We start from the raw sequence: 23,850 nt of genomic DNA on the forward strand, positions 1-23,850 counted from the left end.
CGTCAGAACAGTAAAAAACTATGGAATGGTTTTTGGTGTCTCACAGGCTGGTCTGAGTATTTTAGAATTTTGCAATGTACTGGCATTTTTGCACGCAGCCAACTGGTTCAAAATAAGAAAAAACGTCCAATGAGCAGCAGTTCAACTAGTTATTTTTACCTAGAGAAGCCAGGAATCAGAGGACAATGGCCATACTGCACAGAAGACATCTCTAAACGCACAACATGCCAAACCTTGAACCTTGTTTTCTTAGCACACTTTGGGGCCCTTAGTTCCCTACTAAGCATCATTTAAATAGCAGAGCCTACGTAAGTACTAATCCTGGCCATGCACACTCCTTTATGACCACGTTGTACAGATCTTCAGTTTCCAGCAGAATAACACACTAATGTCACAAATCCCAAATCATCTCAGACTGGGATCCAATCCAAGGGAGCACCTTCGGGCTACGAGGTGTGTCTTGGATGTGCAATTGACAAATCAATAGCGACTGTGGAATGGCATCATGAGAGCATGGTCCAAAATCTCTGAGAAATGTTTTGAGCAACTTGATAATTTTATGCCATGAAGACTTGAGGCATGCTGTTTCAAGTGTACATTTTTCTCCTGGGTCATTAAGCTCACAAGAATTTGTCTTAGAAGTTACCATAATACAGTAATTCCCCATGGTCAGGGGACCAAGCATGTAGCAGCTGGAACTTACATTTCTTCACTAAATGGCTTTGAACCGGGGAGCGACACCAAACCATCATATCCTGCTCAAATGTTGTTTTCATGCTCTTTCTCCTCCTGGTATAATAAATACAAATGTGGTGTTATTCCTATGAGTTTGTATATGGAGACAGAAATGACACAATAGGGACTTGTTAGTGAAAATAAAAAAATAAAAATAAAGAAACATTGCTTCAAATGAGGGGCCGTCAGAGGGAAAACAGGCTGCAAGACTAAAGCTTGAGAGGGAATAAGACAGATAAATGACAGTGGTCTCTCTGGTGGTAATAACATGTGTCTTGTGATGATACAGTGAGGATAAAGGTGGTGAGAGGGGATATACTGATCAAACACACTTTAGGGCACTTTTGCTGGATAAGGTTGTTTTTTTTTTTTCGACAATCACTCTGTCTGCAGTCAGGTTTGATGTTGTGGAAGAAACATGTTTAACAGGAAAAAAGAAAATTAGCTCTGCTTTGTTAAAACAACTCAAATGCACCGAGGCAAGGTTTCAAAGAAGTCCCATATCAGTCAGGGGGTATGAAGCCTGTGTCATATTCTCCAAATAAACTCTGGAAGTCTAAGCCTGGCGCATGGAGAATTCAGAGCTCTGATTAATATTCCTTACCACCGCGCAGACTGGAAATTGAAAACTTTAGGTGGTGGGGAAGAGTTGGGGATTATGCCTGCGTGATTGGTTTCAAACTACAACCATTGTTACAGCAGCTCTGTTGTAATTAGAGAGAGAAATTACTTCAGAAAAAATAGCTTTTGAACAGCTGGCGACACGTAAACGCTCTCATACCCAGTCTAAGAAGTAAGCCTCCCAGTTGGTATGAGAAAGCCAGGTACTATTCTCCTCATCATGCCTAGGTATAACGATGAAGGAGTAATTGCTGTCTTTGTTATGTGAGCCAACGCAAGCTATATTAGTGCAGCCTGCAGTACGTATAACAATACCATACATGTAAGGCTCTAAACGCGAACTCATTTACAAACCACACAGGATAAGGATATGGCAGTTAGGTATTTTTAAGGAAAGGTAAATGACTCTTTCACACAAAACACTTGTTCCCTTTAAAGTCACCATTGTGTTTGTGGTCTGATGCAAACTACAGGGGTTATAGGAGACCGCTAGAGAAATCTGTGAAATAGTGCAACCTGAAGCTCAGTGACAGCGAACTACCACAGTATCGTTGACTTGCCCTGCCCATTTGCAAAACAGAGAAGCTTCACCTCCATTTGTCCAAACTGGTGTTTCTGAGACAGCCAAAATATGCAATATACTATACTCTATCAAATTATACTGTTTGTTCATAATACAAGATGATGTTACAAGATTATACCTTGTAATGTTAAAAACACTGGTTTCTCTCAGCACTGTTGCCTCACAGAAAGACCCCGGCCTGATGGTGGAATCGAACTCAGGACCTTCTTGCTGTGTGGAGTTTGCATGTTCTCCCCATGTTTGTGTGGGTTATCTCTGGGTACTCCGGCTCCCTCGCACAGTCCAAAGACATGCAGTTAGTGGCATGCAGTTAATGGTGATAGGTGAATGTAAGTGAGAATGGTTGTCTGTGTCTATGTGTTAACCCTGCGACAGATTGGCAACCTGTCCAGGGTGTACCCTGCCTCTTGCCCTAAGACAGCTGGGATAGGCTCCAGCCCCCCTGCAACCCTGAATGGATAAGCAGTAGAGAAAGAATGAATGGATACTATTTTCTTATGGCCCTAAAACCCAAAAGTCAGGATTATTAAGTGAAAAAAAAAAAAAAAAAAGGGGGAAAAAAAATGAAAAAGAAAAGAAAGCTGGTGTTAAGCTTGATCTCAAAATAAACAGCTGCATTTTATAACACCACAGCACAAATACTGTTGCTACTCAATTTAAAGAGGCTTTCAGTGTGCAAATAGAATGAAATTCAGAAGAACTAAATCATTTTTAATTCATTTGTTGCACTTTAGAGTGTTAACAATGACTATCTGTGTAATTTCTCAAGCCAGAGAGCTAACAACATGTTTTGGCCTGAAGTGTCAGGCGACTGCTTTAATGTACACACATAAACACAAAAGTGACATCTGAAGAATTTCCTGCAAGCGCATAATGGAACCATGGTTAAATTTCTATTACATTAGTGTGTACAGACTCTAATGGGCATGGGCTGAAATAATGAAAAATAAAAGCGGTTCCTTTGTCTGCTCAGCTATTCCATTTTTTCCTGCACAGAATGACACTGAACACACAATTACACAAGTGCGTTGGCAGCATTTGTGCCCACTGGCAGCAAAATGGGCTGAGCACAGGGTTCCATGGGCACACTGAAGAGAGTCCTGAGTACTGCCAGACTGGAGGGAAAAAAACAAAAAAACAAAAACAAAACCACTACAAAAAGCAGAAGGGCTGAAAACAGGGTCACCCGACTCTGATGACCAAAGGAGAATTTAGGGCAGGCACTTAGGCTGACCGGAGCAGCACTTGGGACATTTTGGCTGATCACAGGAGCTACTCTGTGGCCTCCTGTGGGTTGAATCACAGGGCTACTTGGGCTGCTCAACAATAGCAACAGTTTATGTCAAAACCTTGCAAGCCTGGTATCCCAGGTGGTTAATTTTGTAGACCTCCTTGGACAGAGGCACCGCTTGGCACCAGGCAAACTTTACACTACAGCAATGGAAAAGTTTGCAATGAGAATCAGAGAGACCACACATCCCTAAGGGGGCCCCACCTGACTCCAGTCGCTCCCACTGCAAGTGGCGTTTCTGATTCTGTTTAAACGAACGTAATGAGTGAGGCTAGCCAGTGAAAAAAAGAAGAAGAGTTAACCTTCTGAGAGTGAAGAAAAAGGAAGACAGCAGTGAATAGAGCTGATAACAATTAAATATAGCTTTAAACACTGAATGGTCGTACTCTCTCCCGCTCTCCATATTATACATTATTGAGCTACACACGTCTGTTGCTACCACGGACGTCGCACGCTCGTACGTCATTGTCATGAGACACTCTCACAAACAAAATCACGGTTTAGTAACGCAGTAATGCAGCATGCTTACGGGAAAGTAACAGTATTCTAATTACTCTTTTAAAATAGTAATCCCTTACTTTACTCATTACTTGAAAAAAGTAATCGGCCCATCTCTGGTCCTAACACCATTTTACTATCAGTACTTTATTAAAATTTATTAATACTATCAATTAATTCGACCAACTATGAGAGGTTAGTAAGCTGTTATAGCCTACATTGCTTTTCCATTCTTCATGCTTGGACACAAAGACTTACAGAGAGTTGCAATTGTGTTTCCTCACTTACGCTTTCTTTTTTTAAAACTCATTTTGTCTATAATCCAATCCATTCTCTCTGCACCCTGAAAAACATCAAAATAACAAACAAAAACATTCAAAGAAAGCCAGTCGTGCATTTCCCAGCTGTAAGCTGTAAGTTTTCCTTCTTACTTTGATTCCAACGTAGTGCACGGGAATGATGGGTTTATCGAGCGAGGGAAGGCTGGCCTCATCCAAAGGCTCTCCCACCATCACTTTGGTTGCCACGTTGATAAAGTCGACACCAATTGTTTTGGATACAAAAGGGAAGGAGCGTGACGCTCGCAGATTGCATTCGATCACCTACAGGATGCAATATACAAAAATATAGTCATCTGAAAAAAGTTTTTTTTTTTTTTTTTTTTTAAAAATAAAAATAAGAAAAACCGATTCTTTCAGTATACCATTAACTTTAAATTAAGGTTACTTAGATAAATAGAAATATATAGATTACAAATGCATAAATATACTATACAAATGGCCAGATTAGATACACACACATACACACAAATAGTGGGCGTGCATGTGCGCTGTGGCTGAACACCAAAGCTGAAGGCAAGGTTGATTATTAATTCGGCCAGCTTTGCCAACCATTTTAAACAACAGGGGATTTCATTTTGTGAGTGAATTGCATTAGCTGAAACCAGGTGTGAAAATGTCAATCTGTCTTTTTAGTCACACACTGAGAGATATACCTACCATGACATCATTGCCTTTAACCAGAAATTGAGTGTTAAATGGCCCAGAAATTTCAAATGCGTGCGCGATTTTTCGGGTGGCAATTTTAACCTAAAAGAAGGAGGAGGAGAAGACGAAGGGAAAAAAAACCACACACTTAAAAATCAAATAAGACTGTTTCAGTTTGAACACAAATGGAGAACATTAAAAGCATAAAGTGCAAGGTAAACTGCTTACTCAACATGGATTAAGAAAAAAAAAAAACCCAGTTTGAATCACTAAAGCTGCTTTCCATTCTGCCAGTTTTGATTTCCTTTTTTTTAAATTTTTTTTTATTTATTTATTTTTTAATGGACAGATGCACCCTTTTCATCAGGATACATTTTATTGATTGGTTGCATTTTCTGCTTATTCACACTGTTGTGTTTGTAACAACAAACAGGGATGGCAGTACCAGCTCTGGTTCTAACATAACGACATGTGCATGGGGCTGGAAAAGACCTAAAGCAAGAGACACACATGAAAAGCTCATTTTGTACCTAAAACTGCAGGACTTAAAGTAATTAGTACAAAAGAATATAATATTCCAAGGCACATCCCCCCTCACTTAGCTATAAATGTGAAACTAGCTTTAAATAAATATCATTAAAAAAAAAATTCAACAGATGATCGACTGTTTTGTAGACTGTTTCTTAAACCATTTGAATTATGGTCTCAATCTGGAAATTTGTTGAACACTAAATAATTTCTTTATATGTCATTTTTTGTGTGTCTATAACACACTGGACACTTTCTACAAGGGAATATGCAATGTGCACCGTGTCAACTTTAAGGTGACTTAACTGACCTTTTCCTGTGCCCCTTGGCTAATGGTCTGTGTTGGCAGCATTAGGGTAGCATCTCCAGAGTGCACCCCAGCATCTTCCACATGCTCTGTTATGGCATGAACCAAAACCTAAAAAGACACACCCGAACGCATGCAGAAACATTAACGGAGTAAACTGGGCACAGAATAACATTTGCAAGCAGCTCACAGCTCTAATAAGACACAAAAATGTCTGTTCAAAGCAAATACTCCTTTCACAGCCTTGGTCTGTTGACCAAGAGGAAGTTTCCAAATTTAAGGAAAATCGCCTCCAGATTTGATGTTTTCACACATACAGTATGCCACAACAGAAAACTGTAGCATTAACGTACAGGGAGCCACCTTGACGATGACGACTGCTGCATTGTGCATGTGGGAGAAACAAATAAATTCAGCAAGGTCAACACTGTTTGAGACAAAGGCCTTGTATTTGTTGAAACAATGTACATTGATATAACTATGTCTGAATAACTTCCAAAATTTCACCCAAAGGAAAGAAGATCTATATTGCCAAGCCACTCTGTATGTGTGTGAGTGCGTGTGCGGGTCTGTAAATGAGCTGCCGTGTCATTAGCTCATTTAAACTGCTGCTAACCACGGCATTCATTAACACTCTTCAGATAGAGCCTGTAATTAATACGTATTATCTCTGACTTTTTTACTCTCCCCCACACATACGCACACAGTCTAGCTTCAAGTAACGAGTCCTGTTTGGTATTCAATGAATGGACAGCTTGTTAATGTGATACTGAAGATAAAGGAGGGTCTGTATTCAGAGAAAGCAGAGTGAGAAAATCTACCATACAACTGAAGAGCCCACGTTCAAAATGACACCCTTGAAATGACTCTCACAGTCTAAACAATAGAAAAATAGACAAGGCGTTCAGGACAATTACCTTGGTGGCTCCTTCGCCTACTGCAGCTTAAACTGCAGATACAGTTATACAAGAATTAAAAAGTTAGACCACCAGCTTGTACTTTAATGTGAAATTACTGTAGCACTATGTAGTGTTTTCGTCTGCAAGGTCAGATTCATATGTAGGTGTCAGAGGTCAACGCTCACCTTACGTTTACTTTAAATGGGGTGACGTCATGCATTGTGGATCCATTTCTCCACTCAGTGGTAATTAATAATAATAATTTTAAAAAAAATCTTTTCAAGCCAAATTGCTTGTATTCAACTCCTCTAGCTTCATCCCTATACAGTCAAATTACCGTATTAAATAAGGTGCGGGCAAGTTGGCATCAGCATGGAGGAGATGATCACTTCAGTGAACACTCAGAATAATATGATATGAAAAATTACAGAATATGCAGGTCAATGTTTGTTTTTATTAGGCAAATGCATTAGAGAAACATGCACTCCAGGCCTCGAGGGCTGGTGTCCTGCAGGTTTTAGATGTGTCCTTGATCCAACACAGCTGATTTAAATGGCTAAATGACCTCCTCCACATCTTGGAGTTCTTCGGAGGCCTGGGAATGAGAATGGATTCAGGTGTGTTGACCCAGGGTGAGATCTAAAACCTGCAGGACAAATGGTCTGAAGAAAAAAAAATATATATATATATCAGGTGAGCAACAGTTCTCTGGAACACTAGAAAAATGTTGCTTAAATGGTAGGGTCATGTTGCCATAAACAACATGAAAGCATGGATCCATCCTGTCTTGTATCTTTTTCAGACCATAAATTAGTTTTATTCAATGCTAGTCTCCCACTATACAAAAATAAACAAAACCGCTCAATTACTTTTAGAAATATTAGGGGCATTGATCTATCAGCTCTTTCCCATGGCATTAATAACTTACCTACCATTGATGCCTCAGCTTCCATAGACGACCTGGTATCTCACTATAACAATGAACTCATCAACCTCTTAGATACCTTGGCTCCCCAAAAAACTCGAACAGTTTCTTTCTCTCGCTCTGCGCCATGGTACTCATCTGAACTTCGCCAACTTAAAGCTACTGGACGCCGCCTAGAACGTCTCTCCAGGAAAACGGGACTTACTATTCACAAGGACATGTATCTCAGTCATATACAACACTATAAAGAAGCTATTCATCCTGCTAAATCTGCTTACTACACCTGTTATTGAATCTGCTGAAGGAAACACTCTCACTTTGTTTTCTACATTGCATAATATTGTTAAACCCCCAGATACCTTTGCCATACATACACACTCTGCCACCGTTTACAACAAATTTATGATTTTTTTTTTTTTTAACACCAAGATTGAGAATCTTCATCAACAATTGCCCTCGTACTGTGAAATGGTAAATTGTTCTATCTGCATTTTTTGTCCTTCTCAGCTGTCATCCTCTCTATCCAATTTTGAACTTCCCACAATAACTCAGCTATCTTCCATAATTACTAACTTAAAGTCATCATCACGTAAACTTGATCCACTGCCTACAAATCTTGTTAAACTCTTATTCCCGTCTCTTGCCCCACTGATTGCTAATATCGTACACTCCTCTCTTATATCTGGTTCTGTTCCTTCTTCTCTTAAAACTGCAATAATAACTCCAATACTGGAAAAAAAAAATGGTTCAGATCCCTCCAATCTAAATAATTTCAGGCCAATTTCAAATCTCCCTTTCCTAGCAAAAATTCTTGAAAAGATAGTGGCTGCACAGGTTCATCATCATCTCATTGGAAATAACTTGTACGAACAGTTTCAGTCCAGCTTCCGTTCATGTCACAGTACAGAAACAGCCCTAGTAAAATTCACCAATGATCTTTTGCTTGCAGCTGATTCTGGATCTCCCACCGCATCCTCCTTCACAGATTAGCATCTATTGGCATCAATGGTACAGTACTCGCCTGGTTTACTTCTCATCTCTCTGGCCGCTCATAGTTTGTTCAATTACTCCCTCACAGATCAGTATCTACTCCAGTTAATTCCGGTGTACCCCAAGGCTCTGACCTGGGTCCTTTACTTTTTATCATCTATCTCCTACCCCTAGGTAATATTTTTAGGAAGCATAACATCCAGTTTCACTGCTACGCAGATGACACCCAGCTCTACCCATCCTCCAAACCCACAGCTACTCTCCCACCCACATCCATTTCTGACTGTTTAATTGAAATCAAGGTCTGGTTTACTCACAACTTTCTTAAACTTACTGGCAATAAAACAGAATTCATTTTAATAGGCACCAGATCAAAACTGACTACAGTTCCAACCAGTCTTTCGTTATCCATTGATAACTGTTGTCACACCCTCCCCTCAGGTTAAGAGTCTTGGTGTCATTCTCGATAGCACTCTGTCCTTCACAGCACATATAATATCACTCGGTCTTCCTACTTTCATCTCCGTAATATTAACCGTCTTCGTCCCTCACTCACACGACACAGTACCGCCATACTTGTCAATGCTCGTCACATCTCGGCTGGATTACTGTAATTCTCTTCTCTATGATTTACCTCATAAATCCCTCCATAAACTGCAGTTGGTTCAAAATACAGCTGCTCGTATTATTTCCAGAACTAGATCCACTGAACATATAACACCTGTTCTTAAACAGCTCCATTGGCTCCCAATTCACCTCCGTGTCAATTTCAAGATCCTGCTTCTCACTTTCAAACCGCTTCATAACTTTGCTCCTCCATATCTATCCGATCTTCTCCATACATACTCACCCCCTCGTACACTCCGCTCTTCTTCAGCTTCCCTTCTGTCAGTTCCACCTGCTCGCCTGACTACCATGGGACTCAGAGCCTTTAGTTGTTCTGCCGCGAGACTTTGGATGCACTTCCACTTGCTCTACGGACCACACACTGTCTCACCACTTTTAAATCACTACTCAAAACCCATCTGTTTAGAATTGCATACACCTGATCTGTCTTAGGACATTTTTACCTTGCTCAGTTTTTATATTTGCTTTGATACTTTTATGACTGTTTGTGTCTAAATTTTATCTACCGTGTTTGCTATATATACACATTTTTCTTATGTTTTTATGGTATTGTTTACGTGCTACTGTAAGGTGACCTTGAGGGTCTGAAAGGCGCCTAAAAATAAAATTTATTATATTACTTTGTACAAAAACGGTTTCATTATATTTCTCATATATATATATATATATATATATATATATATATATATATATATATATATATATATATATATATATATATATATATATATATATATATATATATAAAATTGTATTATGTAATTGTAATAATAATATAATATAGCTTCATAATGATTACAGGACATCAGACTACTTGTGTGATTGTGTGTACAGCGTCTCTTTATGTCTGTCTCCACGTTGGTTGAGTGTGGAGTGAGTGCATATGAGAGCATGAGGGGGGGAATGGATGTTTGTGTCTGTGTGTGCCTGTATGTCTGTGTCTATATGTCAGGTTGGGTATCAGACGCCACCTCTCTGGGGACACCTCAGGCCCTCCAAGGTTTGGAGGCCTATCTCCACCCACCACCACTTCCCCTGCCGGTGGCGGACTCCCTCAGGTGTCGGTGTGTTGGTGGTTCTTTGTGTCTGGGGGTGGGCGTCCGGGTACACACCGGCTCACTCCTTGGCGGCCGCTTGTCGGGGCCTGGGGCTCGCTCGGGCCCCTTTGGAGGTGGGGTGCCCCCGGCCTCTCGGCCTAGGGCTCGGTCACTCAGGCGCAGCTGGGGGCCGGCGGAGCTCACGGGCGCGTCACTGCAACTCCCCCTGACTTCTGCTCCGCGGCTGCTGGGCGAGCCCTCATCTGGGACTCTCCTCAGCTCTTACTGGGACAGTGGCGCGGCTGCCCCTCTGTTGGTCTTCCATGGTCTCTTGTGTTCTGGGGGCCTCTGGATGTCTGGAGTTTTGATCTCCTCCATACCCGCTTCACACCCTGGAGGACGGGGCTGTGGCCCCCCCACACTCCCTAGCAGATCATTACATGGAGAAACCTTTGGAATGCAAGCATGCTGATCCACACAGGTATGCACACATGGGTATTCACAGACGCGGACTAAAGCTTTCTTGGCTGCTGCCTCAAAGCACACTGTGCGCTGTCTATCTTGCGTGCTGCACAATATCGTTTATTACTTAGTAAATACTGATATCTATGACTAGCTAGTTTATTGTGATGGTGCTTTGTTTTCTCTATTATTATGTTGCTCTTTGTTGTTTGCTGTCTCCTCTGTTTGTTTTTGTTTGTTTGTTTGTTTGTTTGTTTGTTTGTTTGTTTGTTTTCTCCATACAGGTGACCCAGGAGTTTTTTTTTTTTTGTCTCTCTTCCCCCCCCTTCTCACCGTCTCTTCTCCCCTTTGGTTTTCTTTCTTTCTCTCCCCCTCTCTCTCTCATTCATTCCCCCTGTCCTATTTATTAAAAAAAAAAAAAAAAAAATGACAAAGGATGAACTGAAGCTCTGCCATCACGTAATGTCGCATACTGCTGTTTCTGATGTCATTTAGAAGAAAAAAAAAAACAAAAAAAAACCAGCTCCATTGGCTCCCAATTCACCTCCGTGTCAATTTCAAGATCCTGCTTCTCACTTTCAAACCGCTTCATAACTTTGCTCCTCCATATCTATCCGATCTTCTCCATACATACTCACCCCCTCGTACACTCCGCTCTTCTTCAGCTTCCCTTCTGTCAGTTCCACCTGCTCGCCTGACTACCATGGGACTCAGAGCCTTTAGTTGTTCTGCCGCGAGACTTTGGATGCACTTCCACTTGCTCTACGGACCACACACTGTCTCACCACTTTTAAATCACTACTCAAAACCCATCTGTTTAGAATTGCATACACCTGATCTGTCTTAGGACATTTTTACCTTGCTCAGTTTTTATATTTGCTTTGATACTTTTATGACTGTTTGTGTCTAAATTTTATCTACCGTGTTTGCTATATATACACATTTTTATGGTATTGTTTACGTGCTACTGTAAGGTGACCTTGAGGGTCTGAAAGGCGCCTAAAAATAAAATGTATTATTATTATTATTATATTACTTTGTACAAAAACGGTTTCATTATATTTCATATATATATATAAAATTGTATTATGTAATTGTAATAATAATATAATATAGCTTCATAATGATTACAGGACATCAGACTACTTGTTCTTATTGCTTAATAATGCAGAATTATCATATAGAAATAAAAAAAAAAACTTGAAGTTGTGCCTATTTGAACACCTTGCCTGCCTGCAGCACTAAAGGACTCCGTAAGAGACGTCTGTCTCACCCTAGCAGCACCTGTCCCTCTCCTCCTCTTCAGTTCGCCTCAACATACGCTCGTCATATTCTGTGATATGATTTACTCTGAGGTGTTTGACAAGGTTAGTGGTGTTGCCACAACACCTCACTGTCTTGCCACATGTATCGCAAACTGCGTCTCGGCTGTTTGTGGAGGTAAAATATGTCCACGCATGACTCTGTTTACGCTCAGCCATTGTTGTTCGTGTGCAAGCCAAGGGGCTGCGACACATTTATACAGCCGTATTTCGCATATGACTATGAAAGGCGTAAGAGGAAGTAGTTCCTTCCAATATAGATGATCCGAATGATATAGTTTCTTTCCACTGTGTTCCTGGTAATGATAAACTACAAATTTACCCCAAAGTACTAAAATATTGATATTTTAATATGAGAATCGATTCTAGAGCATAAATTACTGGTATCGGAAGAATCAATATCGATCCGCACACCACTAGTAATATTTTCTTGCCACACTCCGTAGTACCAGCTAAATATTGTTTAACTGCCACAACCTACGTAAATGTTTCTTATTGACAGTTTCCTTTATGACCACTGTTTACCTGATTACTGCTTCCAGCAAGATAATGCACCATGTCACAGATCTCAAATCAACTTAAACTGGCTTCTTGAACAACGTAATGAGTTCACGGCCTCTATACTCAACAGATCTCAATCCAATAGACCACCTTTGGGATGTGGTAGAAGATTTGTTGGCTGCACACAAATCTGCAGCTGAGGAATGTTTCCACAACACTGTTGAATTGATGCCATGAAGAATTAAGGCTGTTCTGAAGGCAAAAAGGGGGTCTAACACAGTACTAACAAGGTGTACCTAATATAGTGTACATCCAGTGCATAACTGACCTTTCTGATATTGCATTAACTGGACTGCACTTTGAATTAGAGTTTTCCTTCAAGCAGTCATTGGAACAAGCCAAGTTGTGCATAGTTATTGTATGTGCATGTCATACATGACAGAGTAACAACGCAGCAGTTCAATCCAGTAACAAAGCAATGGAAAACTAAATCTGTGTGAACTGTCAGATTTAAAAGTCAGTATGTTGAAGCAGAATCATTTAAAAGTATCCTTAACTGATCCAATATAAATAGAAAAAATAATTTAGTACCACCATTTTCCTGTACTTTGGTTTTAATATATTCCATTCTTCCCATCAGATCTATCTGGGCTGTGATGTTTTTCATACAAGATGAATGAGATTAGCTCCACTTTATTTTTCTTCTAAGCTCAATATATCTGTCCTACCTCTCAGTTTAAACTAAGGAATAATGGAAGACTGAATAATGCCAGGCTATAGAGATGAATAAAAATGTTGTGAATACTATAAATGAATATATGTTTAAAAAAAAAAAAAGTACTGTCAATATAAATAAAAAACTGAGTCCAGAACATTAGGACAGGTCATATTTTAAACAACACCACACACTGTTTAAATAGTCGGGTACTTTGTGTGAGCACTGTAAGAACCTCATAATTAAACACTTAGCACATGTTGTATATTTAGCCTGTATTGCCAGTAATGCCTTTGTAGAGTAAGCCACCTTGCCATTCTTGGCCACAGCATCTACCTCCACCTCCCTGGCACCACGTATGAATTTGGTGATGACAACTGGATGCTCCTGAAAGAGAGTCACGAGCAAGGTTATTCATTTGTGGGGGGAAAACAAAACGCAGTTGTGTATATTCATATTGAGAAGATATGAATCTTATGAAGAGAACTTTTCAGTTTCTGGCCTAGTGCCAACATCAACATAATTTTAGTTTTTGGATTCTACCCAGTTCTGAGGAAAGTCTCTCTTCTCCTAAATGCTTTACCATTTTTTGCCATCACTTGAGAAAGCAGTGTACAGTGGGTTATGGCAGTTACTTTTGTTAACAGCTAGCCATCTGCCATTACATTACACCACATTGTACCCCGAAGAGGTGATGGTGAGTCACTGTAACATCTGGTCTGCCTCATTCAAACACAAGAAAAAGAGGTGACACTGCCCAGGTGTTGCATTTTTCTTTTATACACCGTAATTTCAACTTCTTGTCAGTCACGTTGAAGAACAGGCAGTCAATGAACAGCACAACAATAATGTTGCTGGAGAGATTTGGCTGACTAGGGTTTGTTTTTAGCCAGGCATGGATGTGTACCCTCTCACCATGCTTCAGGTCCCTAACACATTGCATACAGCGTCCACTTCCCTGGCCACCATCAGCATCAGGCGACACAGCAGACTGAACACCTGATCCCCGTAGCTTAAGTTCATCCATGTATGCAGATAAGATATTTCTATTCTTGCACACATTTTTCCTTATTTTGCTTTTAACTACAAGAGGCTGTGATTATTGCCTTGTTCCAAGTCTATTAAAATGCCATGAAAAGGTTTGCTTTGGTGCTCTGAAGGTGTAAAATGTGCATGTGTGTACGCATATAGCCCTAAGCAAAGGCCCTTGGAAGGGCCAACTGCCTCCAAGCTGCCTAGGTGTTCAGTGGAGTAGAGATGGGCACATAATACTAGTCAACAGCCGTTGCCAGCTGGTAGCATTAGTTAATTGAAAGCAAAGGGACAACTTTGTGCAAAATTAATGTGATTGTATATGCTAGACAGAGACAGAGGGACCAGTAGAAAAAAAAAAGAAAAAAAAAAAGGGTGAGACAGAGTTTTATCGCAATATGTCTCTTTTGCAGGTGCAGGTAAGTACAAATAGTTAAGAGTGAGCTCACCTGGGACACGTGTGCAGCCTCTTCCAAGAAGCGTTTCATCTCCTCTTCACCGTACACAACGTTCATAGCAGAGCCACTGGCACGATGCAGGCGAGGGAGAGAGAGTGGGGAAGGGAAATCAAAAGGGCACAGGAGAGGATGAGAAACTAGCAAAAGAGGAGAACATACAAGCTTCAAATGATTGTTCAAAAACACTCATTATCTCTCCATTGCATCACTATTACCATCAGGAACAAGGTCTGGAAACAGTTGAAATAAGGAGCGAGGGAGCGAGAGAGACTGGGAGAAGAACAGCTATTTAGGTCGAAATGCACTCCAGGCTCTAGAAAATGAGTTCAGATCTTCATCATTAAAAAACAATGGATTTAGGCTAGTTTTGTTGTGGTTGTTGTTTTTGATTTTAGACTGCTAGCTGGGCTATCCTCCTGATAGAAAAAGCGTGGTTGAGTGAAACAGGACGAAGGAAGGCCTCATGCTTGGGTCAGAGCTTTATACCGTAGCTCTCTGTAGCTTAGAGGCAGATATACTGTATGTCTAAACCCCAACACAAAACTGACCCTTCATTCAGGAAACCAGTGATATATTTATATCGCATTTAAATGAAGGCATATAACTCAGATGCCATCTAGTTTTTGCCTCACTGTTCTCGGAACATTCAAATGTATCCAGCCATTAAGATTAAAGCTGTTCAGCATGCTGTGTAAGTGCTGCCGAGTTAAAACTTGATGGCTTATGTGTCCAGTGTTGGCCAAAATCAAAAGTCAGCATTCTATTAAAACCCCCTAAAATGTCTATGCTTTAATGTCTTTCCATCCATTAGCCCAGCATATAATGTGTCCAGTATTAGCAGGATTAGTAAAAGTTGTGATCACAATGAGTTTTAGTTCTAAAGAGGTGCACATTTGCTGGATAATGTAATGGTAATCATCATACTTTGAAAATTCAAGACTTTTTTTAAGGAGTAAGTAAAAATGCTGTCTTAATCTTAACCAACTTTCAGTAAAAGGCCACATGCCTGATGTAAAATGATCCTAATGTCTGACAGACAATACGTTAGTTAGGGTTGGCCAGTTGGAAAGTGGCAAGTATTAATTAGGTGCTCAGTTGTAAACCCTCGTTTGTTTACTTTCACATTCTGATGGGATTTCAACTTCCAAGACTTCCAGCTAGCTCCCAGTCAGAGACGTTTCACCATATCAGACACTTATTAAAACAACTGGAGTGCAATAAACTCACTTGATGCTTTTTTTGTCCCCTCTCCCCCACTAATAAAAGCGACTATGGTAACTCACCCACACAGATATTTCACACGCGTAGCAAATCTTCAGGACTTTGCATTTGCACTTTGTATTTTCAAGAAAAGCTTTTGCAGCATTTGTTAAAAGCAAAGAACAAGACGATGTCTCAATCTTTCTGCTCTGGACTCACATCTCAGATGCATGTTTAAAAGACGCGACCTTCATAAAATGGTAAAACTACAGACTAGTTTAAAGTCTGCTTTGCTTGTCACAGCAGTAACAATACTAAGCAAATGTTTACACAACTAAATGGAAAGATTAAGTTAAATATGCAAATAGTATCACTTTTGTCGTTTGTGTGCACATTTTACTTCTACAGAAAACTGAAGTATGATTCCGACAAGGATGAGAGTGTTTAGTGTGTAAATCTGAGTATCTCTGCATATGTACTGAGGCTGAGCAGAACACTCAAAATATATTAGCAAGCATGTCAGAGGGAAAAAAGTGAAAAAAGCTGTAGGGATGCTAAAGATCAGGATGAGTTCATCGAACACTGATGCTACGGAGAAGAGAGGAGCTTCCACTCCACTGGTATTCAACAGAAGTCACTGTAAGTGGATTATTATTCATTTCATTCGATCATAAACTGTATGATTATAGTTCCTTCAACATCAAACAGAAGCACACTTTAATACTGGTACATATCACTTGACTGAATTACATTAATATTGCCTCGTGCACAAAACTCATGGGTTTCCCACAGTCCCCTGCAGTGAATAGACAAATCCTGTTTAAAACAACATCACAGCTTGAATGTAGAAACATACGTTTTCGGTGACAGCAGACTGCCTGCCGAATCCAGGGTGCCATCATGACACCTTCTGGACAAAAGTGTCACTGCATGACTGAAGCAGCGTTTGAGTGAATGCAGTTCATTAATCATCATAACTTAAAATCTGTTTTATCCATCTAGTAATTACGCTGTGAATTAGCTGTTAAGAAATTCCATTGATTTCCCTCTCAAGTCTCAGTAAAACCAAGGGTGCACTTAGTGTGTATTTATTTAGGACAGAAACGTGGCACAAGATAAATTCTGATTAGATTTTATACTTGCAGGCCACTACAGTCTATATTTTTTGGAAAAAGATGAAGCAAATTATCTAAAAATATCTATATATTTTAAAGTATTAATGATTAATATGCAACATTTACAGTTAAGAGACTGCTGATGGAATAAGAATCTGAACTACCGCAACCTTTGTGATGGGAAACAAGATTAGTCTGGTTGTTATGATATATTAAAACCTACCTCAGAACATAGGAGGGCCTCAGCAGACAGGGGTACCCCATCTGGTTAGCGAAGGCAAACGCGTCTTCCTGTGAGGAGACAGAAGTGCACAGCAGACGTATTATAGTTGGGCCAGAAATCAAAGGGAATAAGCTGCCACAACTCGGAGCTCCACATATAAATGTGCATCTTGAAGCTCCAGTGACACTGCACTAAAATTTTAGAAAAACACATCTGTCAACTGAAGTGGGATTTTTTTTTTTTTTTTTTACATTTCTGCAATTTTACATTTTGTAGTAAACAACTAACTGAAACATAAAGGTTTTAAAATCCAGTTGATATTAGGGGAAGGGTTGCTAATATAAAGTTGGACAGGTGCTTTCAAATGCAAACGTTCATCAACATCCAGTGCAATTTTGCTTTTTATAGAATAAAAGTTCTGAAAGGTTCTGCATATTAGCTGTTTAGGACATCTGTGTAAATTACAAATACATCGGTTTTGGAGGACACAGTGAAAAAATATTTTATTCCTTTAACATACTAAAATGTGTTAACAGTGTTAAAAACTCTAAATGAGGGAGAATATTTAGTCCAGACATGACAGTTTAACCAGAGTATCAAAGTACATTTAATAATACCTAGATTCATCTGACTTGTGTAACTACTATGTTGTTGCTGCAATAAGAAAGCTTATTGATTACAGACACTTCAGATAAAAGACTAAATATCAAAACAAGGAATTCTTGTGCTCATCCTCTTAAATCTTTTATACAGCAAGCCCCTGTTTTACCTTTTCTCAGTTCAAAAACACACATACTAGTGTCTCATGAACAAAGGGTGTACTCCCATATCTGCGAAGAACAGAACAAATCAAGCAAATACAAGGGGGAAGATAAATGCTCCAAGAGTGAAAAAGCATGGGGCTTACATTCATCTCCCTTTTGAACCCTCCCTCTGTCATGAAAAGAGTGAACGAAGAAATTGTCGGAGTTGTGGACAGAGTCTAGAAGCAAAAGCAAGGCTGAATGTCCTCCTCCTCCTCATCATCATCATCATCATTATCATCATCATCCTCTCTATTCTGTTTCACCGCATGTCTGGTCTTGTTCTCTCCATCATTACCCACTCTTCACTCACCAGGTGAAGTACCATTTACCAAACAGAAAATAGCTTCCCAGAGATGCAAGAACCATCTCCCTGAGGCTCTCCTGGAGTTATTCCAGCCAATTAAAAACAAACCGTTTCTCGAAGACTGGCATGAATATAGAATATACGCAAACCTTGGAGAGAAGGAACTCTGTGTGTGAACTAGATAATCACTCCTCAGTGGTAACTGAATACAAGAGCAAAGGTAATGGAAGAGACATTTTAGCACCGACTGCAGACATATTTCCACAGTGCTCCGCATGTTCCACAGAGCAGTCTGCCAGTGTTTCATTCAGATGGAGCCAGGAGTGAGTATAGCCAGCCAATTACAAGAAAAAGACTAAAAAAAGACATGCACGTAGTAGTGAATAGTACCTTTGTAAGGAATATATTTTAGAAATAATAAGCATGTGTGTAGAAAATTCTAAATATAAAAAAATAATGCTAATTGATAAATCAGAAAAAAGGCATTTCCATGGTCAAATATGTGCATCAGTACACTCTGTGTGGGGTTTGATGATCTTAATATTTTTCATAGTTTTGAAATTTCTCATCCAAACACTATGATTGATATTCATAGGAGTTCCCTGTAAACCATCAAGATCGTCTTATAGAAACGAAGTAAAACGCTAAATTTCCAATCACTTTATGTTCTCTGCCTCAGCTGACAAGCAAAATCTTGTTACAGTTTCTCCAGGAACTGTTTTACACCATGTTCTGACTCTAAAACTCTAAAATATTAACACACTTTCCACAGCAGAGCTGTAATAAATCTAGCAATGTATACAAGTAAATGTCTTTACATGCCTTGACTCAAAATATTGTCTTAAAATCTTTGCCTCAAAATTGTTAACTGCAGTTACAAGTCGCAAATGTCACTCTTGCATTTTGTGATGGTGAATATAAGAGAAAGCATGTACCACACAAACTGAAGGGAAAAAAAAGAAGAAGTTGAGAATGCTAACTAGTATTTGAAGTGCCATTATGTGTTAGGGCAAGTCTCATATATAAGCACCAACTCAAAATTAAAACCTCTTTCAATACATTTTGATTTTTTTTCCCCGTTATCAGAAATAATTAATGGTATAATACTGATCCTTGGGCCACAGGTAAAGAGTTTGCTGAGAAAAATCTGCATCCCAGCATTGTACTACTATACAACTTTGTCACATCAATAATTCAGAATTTGCGAGTTTCCTCTCACCAGGGAGCTCAGGGCCCTCCATGGGGCTTGGGCAACCTCGAGGTCATCCAGGATACTGGAGAAGACTGAGCGCTCTTCAGCTCGGTCGATCTGCAGGGGGCTCGTCCCGAGAATCTTCACCCCACTCATGTGCAAGGGGACGGCTAGGTTGTTAGGAATCTGACCTCCCACTGATACGATGCAGCCAGAGCAACCCTGGAGAGGAGTAAATAGAATAAGAAGAATGCAAAAGAGAGCAGGCACTAAATCAACTAGAATACTAAAACAAGAGGAAGAGGGGAGAAAAGACGGGAGGAGAGAAACCCTGCCTATAAGCCAAGATCTACATTCTGAAACCACTTTCAATTATTCTGACCTCTGATCACAGTGAAAATATGAGACAAGCACAAAGAGTTGATCTTGGTCGTGCCATGGGTTTAGTTATCACCGGGGAAGATAGATGTGTGTGTGTGTGTGTGTGTGTGTGTGTGTGTGTGTGTGTGCGCGCGCGCGCTCCTTTTAATAACAGCGTGCAGCCCCTTTTCCTGTCTAGCTGATCCAAGGGGGATGCTGTTTCCATGGCAATGCCAGGTTGTATCTCTTCATTATTCATGGCCTTGCTCTCCTGCTCCTGTCCAGGGTTTATCTCCATGCTCTAATGCCATATTTATCACACACACACATATACAAACTGTAGCTGTGAGAGAGGGATTGATGGTAATGCTATCTCCCTGAACAAACAAACACTTAATCACACTCTGATCCCATCTCAACTTTAACTGGATTACATTTCCCCTGCAAGGGAAAGTCAGCGGACGTAAGTATACAAACACAGAACACAACATAAATACACAGGTGCCAACAAACCTATACACGGAAAATAGCAGGGAAACGTTGCCCTTGAATATTCTTTGACAACATCTGAGTCACCTTACGCCACACACACACACACACACACACACACACACACACGTTTCCTCATTACACACGGCCAAATGAAGAGGTCGGTCTGTGAGCCAAAAGTTTTCAAGCAGTTTTTCCCCTTTCCTACTTTTGAATCTTTATGACATCAAAGAGTCGGGACATCCTTAATATAGGCATCTCAGGCACATCGCTCTGGCGGAGGGCGCATCGCTCTTGCTAGGGACACAGTAACCCTGTCCACCTGTTGTTCAAATTGTTTGTTTGCAAAAGGGCAATGAACCAGAAGAACGTTGGCTTAAATGGGAGCCAAAATGGCTCATTTCAGACAGGATGAGGGGCTGTATAAGATATATAAAGTTAAGAATCGTGCAAAGTACTTTTACTCCAAGTACAAAAATATGGAGATGGAAGTGAGCTACATTTAGGATGCTAACTGTCAAATAATTTATTTATAAAAGTCCACAATACACTGTTCATTTGTTTTTGTTCATAAAATCATCAATCCAACAACCATTTACCACTTCTCCATGTCCAGGTTGCAGGGGTAAGAGTCTACGCAGAGCCCCCAAAAATCTCCCCCTGCCTAGCCACTGCTTCTACCTCATCTTGGGAGTTGCCAAGGCCAAGTTAGTCCATAGTGCCCTCAGACTGCCCTAGGGTTTATTGATGGTAAGGCATGCTTGAAACACATCACCTACGTGGGCTCCGATAAGATTTCCTAGTCCTGATTCTCAATCCACCTCAGCTCTTCCTCGTAATGTGGAGCAGCAGCATCTCTGACCAGGTTCCTAAAAGACCTAGCATCACACCCTAACTTGAGCTCTACCACTTGTATGACCCATCTTTTTTTTTTTTTTTCCCAGTTACTGCCCACATCTTCTAGTCATGACTAAGAGTAGGATCATAGATCAACCAATAAATCCAGAAATAACCATAAAAATAAAAAAAATAAAAAAACTTCATTATGCAATGTTGCATTATGTAAACCAAAAGCAGAGATAGATAGATATCTCTATCTAGATATCTATATCTCTATATACACACACACATATAAAAAATAAAATTAAAAAAAAACAACCCACGCAAAACAACAAAAGCAAAATGTCCATTCACTGCCAATTCCCCCCCCATTTAAAAGAGTTATGTTAAGCTGGTTTTTGAGGCAAAAATTGGTGTGACACATAAAGAGTGACAAAGCTGCTTGCTTAACCGTCTTCTGAATTCATATATAAGAATAAGAGAAAATTCAGACAGTGGTGGTTATGTTTCATCCATGCCACTCTGAGCAGAGAAGGTATTTTTCCTCCAACACTGCGGCGATCTACTCTGTGGGTAGTCCATGGTAATAAGTCACAGTCATGCTGCTAATGTTTGATTTCTATATATTTTTCAATAAAGAATTATTCTTCAGCAGTGCAGAGAAGTTATTATGCCATTATATGAGTGCTTGTGTGCTGGTCTCGGATTATAAATCTACTTGCCAGTATTATCGGGCAAACATTTAAGTCCACGAGTGCACTCTGCCTTTGATATAGCTGTCAAGATTGATTTCTTTAATAAATATGCATCATGTACTTAATCAATATAACTCTGTTTATGGGAAATTTAAATTGGTTGCAATGCAATATTTAAATCAGATTCCACAGTTTACATATGAATATAATCGTTTTCATTGACAAAACCCTTTAACATATTGGTGACCTGCCCAGGGTCTACTGCCTCAACACTGAGCTGTGATAGGCTTAGAGTTTTAGATCAAAGCAGGGCAGTACATTTATCTTTGGTATTTTCAGTAATTCAGCATTTAAAGTTGTAGTATGTTTGGTTTGGACAGTGTCTTAATTGTATTGCATTAAAATATTTGTTCGTTTACAAAAAGTAGAGAAATATGTGTATTTTGTTTGAATTTCCACAAATGAAAAAAGTCACGTGTTCGGTAGTGTTTTAACCTCCTGCTGGGTGATATCCAGAATGCGTTCCAGGGTCAGTTCTTCAAAGTAAAGGCGATCACACTCATCGAAGTCTGTGCTGACCGTCTCTGGGTTGTGGTTTACTACAACTGTCTTCTTGCCCATTTGTCTCAAGGCTCTGATGCTGGACACCGCACACCAGTCAAACTCAACACTGCTGCCTGGTGGTCAAATGGTTGATAAATAGGTTGGCCATCAAAGGAAGATCACAATTTCAAAATTTCATCCTACAAAGTTTTAACTTGAAACAAAATGCAGCAAGTTTCAGTTATATCCCTTCTGGGTAAAAAACACTAGACAAGAGAAATAATGAAAAATGTACATCTTAGAAGTAATGGTGCTATTTTTATTATCACATATCGCAACAAACAAACAGTTTATTATTACACTCACCTATGTGGTAGGGTCCACAACCAAGAACCATAATTCCCTGGTCTTTAAAGTCCAGATCATGCTCCTAGTGAAGCAGACAAATCAACGATAGACTCTTGCATACATAAACCATGTTTTAGCCTTTTTTTGCTGCCAAATTTTCTTTCATTGTCTTCTCAAAACAAATAAGAAAGTCAGCCAGTGGATTAATATGTGCATTTACTAGTAAATATACTAGTGTTTGGTCATGCTACAGTATTGTTTGGACTGTGATTTTATTCTATTGTTAGGTTGATGCTAGGCAACATAGTGATATAATTATATATTTTTGTGGATTTAAAATTAAAATGATGTGCTTTTACAACATATTCAAGGTGGATAAATGCTACAAATGGGTAATTTTAGCCCATTTTTGTAGATGCCTACCAGGCCACACGATGACATCATAATATCAGATTTAGATAAGAACCTTCACGGGCCTAAGATGTTCCTGTGTGTTCATTTTGTCTATTCAACTCCTGATAGTGAAAAAAGTTTGTAGGCAAACAAATAAACTGTGTGCCTCACATAGTAAGAGATACAGTAATTCAATTTTATACATTCAATAATTGTATATTTACAAACGACTTTGTTTTTCCGAGACCACATACCTGACCGTGGTAAGTACAATACAGGTAGTTGGTCATTGCTGGGTACTCTGCAGCCAAAGTGTCAATCTAAGATGAGAGAAAACAAAATGTTAAAAATGGGGCATTTAAATAAATAAATAACTCAACTACTACTCTATAATGTAATCATCCATCCATCCATCCATCCATCCATCCATCGTCATCCGCTTTGTCTGGGGTCGGGTCGCGGGGGCAGCAGCCTAAGCAAAGAGGCCCAGACCTCCCTCTCCCCAGCCACCTCCTCCAGCTTGTCCGGGGGAATACCAAGGCGTTCCCAGGCCAGCCGAGAGATGTAATCTCTCCAGCGTGTCCTGGGTCTGCCCCGGGGCCTCCTCCCGGTGGGACATGCCTGGAACACCTCACCCAGGTGGCGCCCAGGGGGCATCCTTGTCAGATGCCCGAACCACCTCAGCTGGGTCCTTTCGATGTGGAGCAGCAGCTGCTCTACTCTGAGCCCCTCTACTCTATAATGTAATCATAATGGCCAAAATGGGAGTAAACCAGTTTAAGCATTTGAAGAGCATGCAGACTCTCTCCAGAACGAAGAAATTTG

At 40.0% G+C, this 23,850-nt stretch overlaps 1 protein-coding gene across 4 annotated transcripts in view; it reads right to left on the bottom strand.

Moving 5' to 3' along the window:
- cps1 (carbamoyl-phosphate synthase 1, mitochondrial) overlaps nucleotides 1-23,850 on the bottom strand; it is a 62,727-nt gene that overhangs the window by 16,494 nt on the left and 22,383 nt on the right. For all 4 annotated transcript variants that reach the window (XM_085248631.1, XM_085248630.1, XM_085248629.1 and 1 more), the window contains exons 23-32: nucleotides 23,280-23,345; nucleotides 22,651-22,714; nucleotides 22,237-22,418; nucleotides 19,385-19,579; nucleotides 17,056-17,123; nucleotides 14,509-14,584; nucleotides 13,337-13,414; nucleotides 5,553-5,660; nucleotides 4,727-4,816; nucleotides 4,160-4,330 (exon numbers count right to left, since the gene is read on the bottom strand). In XM_085248631.1, coding sequence (XP_085104757.1) covers nucleotides 4,160-4,330; nucleotides 4,727-4,816; nucleotides 5,553-5,660; nucleotides 13,337-13,414; nucleotides 14,509-14,584; nucleotides 17,056-17,123; nucleotides 19,385-19,579; nucleotides 22,237-22,418; nucleotides 22,651-22,714; nucleotides 23,280-23,345 — 1,098 coding nt within the window. The remainder of the gene's footprint in view (nucleotides 1-4,159; nucleotides 4,331-4,726; nucleotides 4,817-5,552; nucleotides 5,661-13,336; nucleotides 13,415-14,508; nucleotides 14,585-17,055; nucleotides 17,124-19,384; nucleotides 19,580-22,236; nucleotides 22,419-22,650; nucleotides 22,715-23,279; nucleotides 23,346-23,850) is intronic.

The sequence above is a fragment of the Mchenga conophoros genome, linkage group LG16 (genome assembly GCF_057382185.1).
Source record: "Mchenga conophoros isolate Kocher_MC1m ecotype Shallow Benthic linkage group LG16, M_conophoros_male_GT1.1, whole genome shotgun sequence".
NCBI lineage: Eukaryota > Metazoa > Chordata > Actinopteri > Cichliformes > Cichlidae > Mchenga > Mchenga conophoros.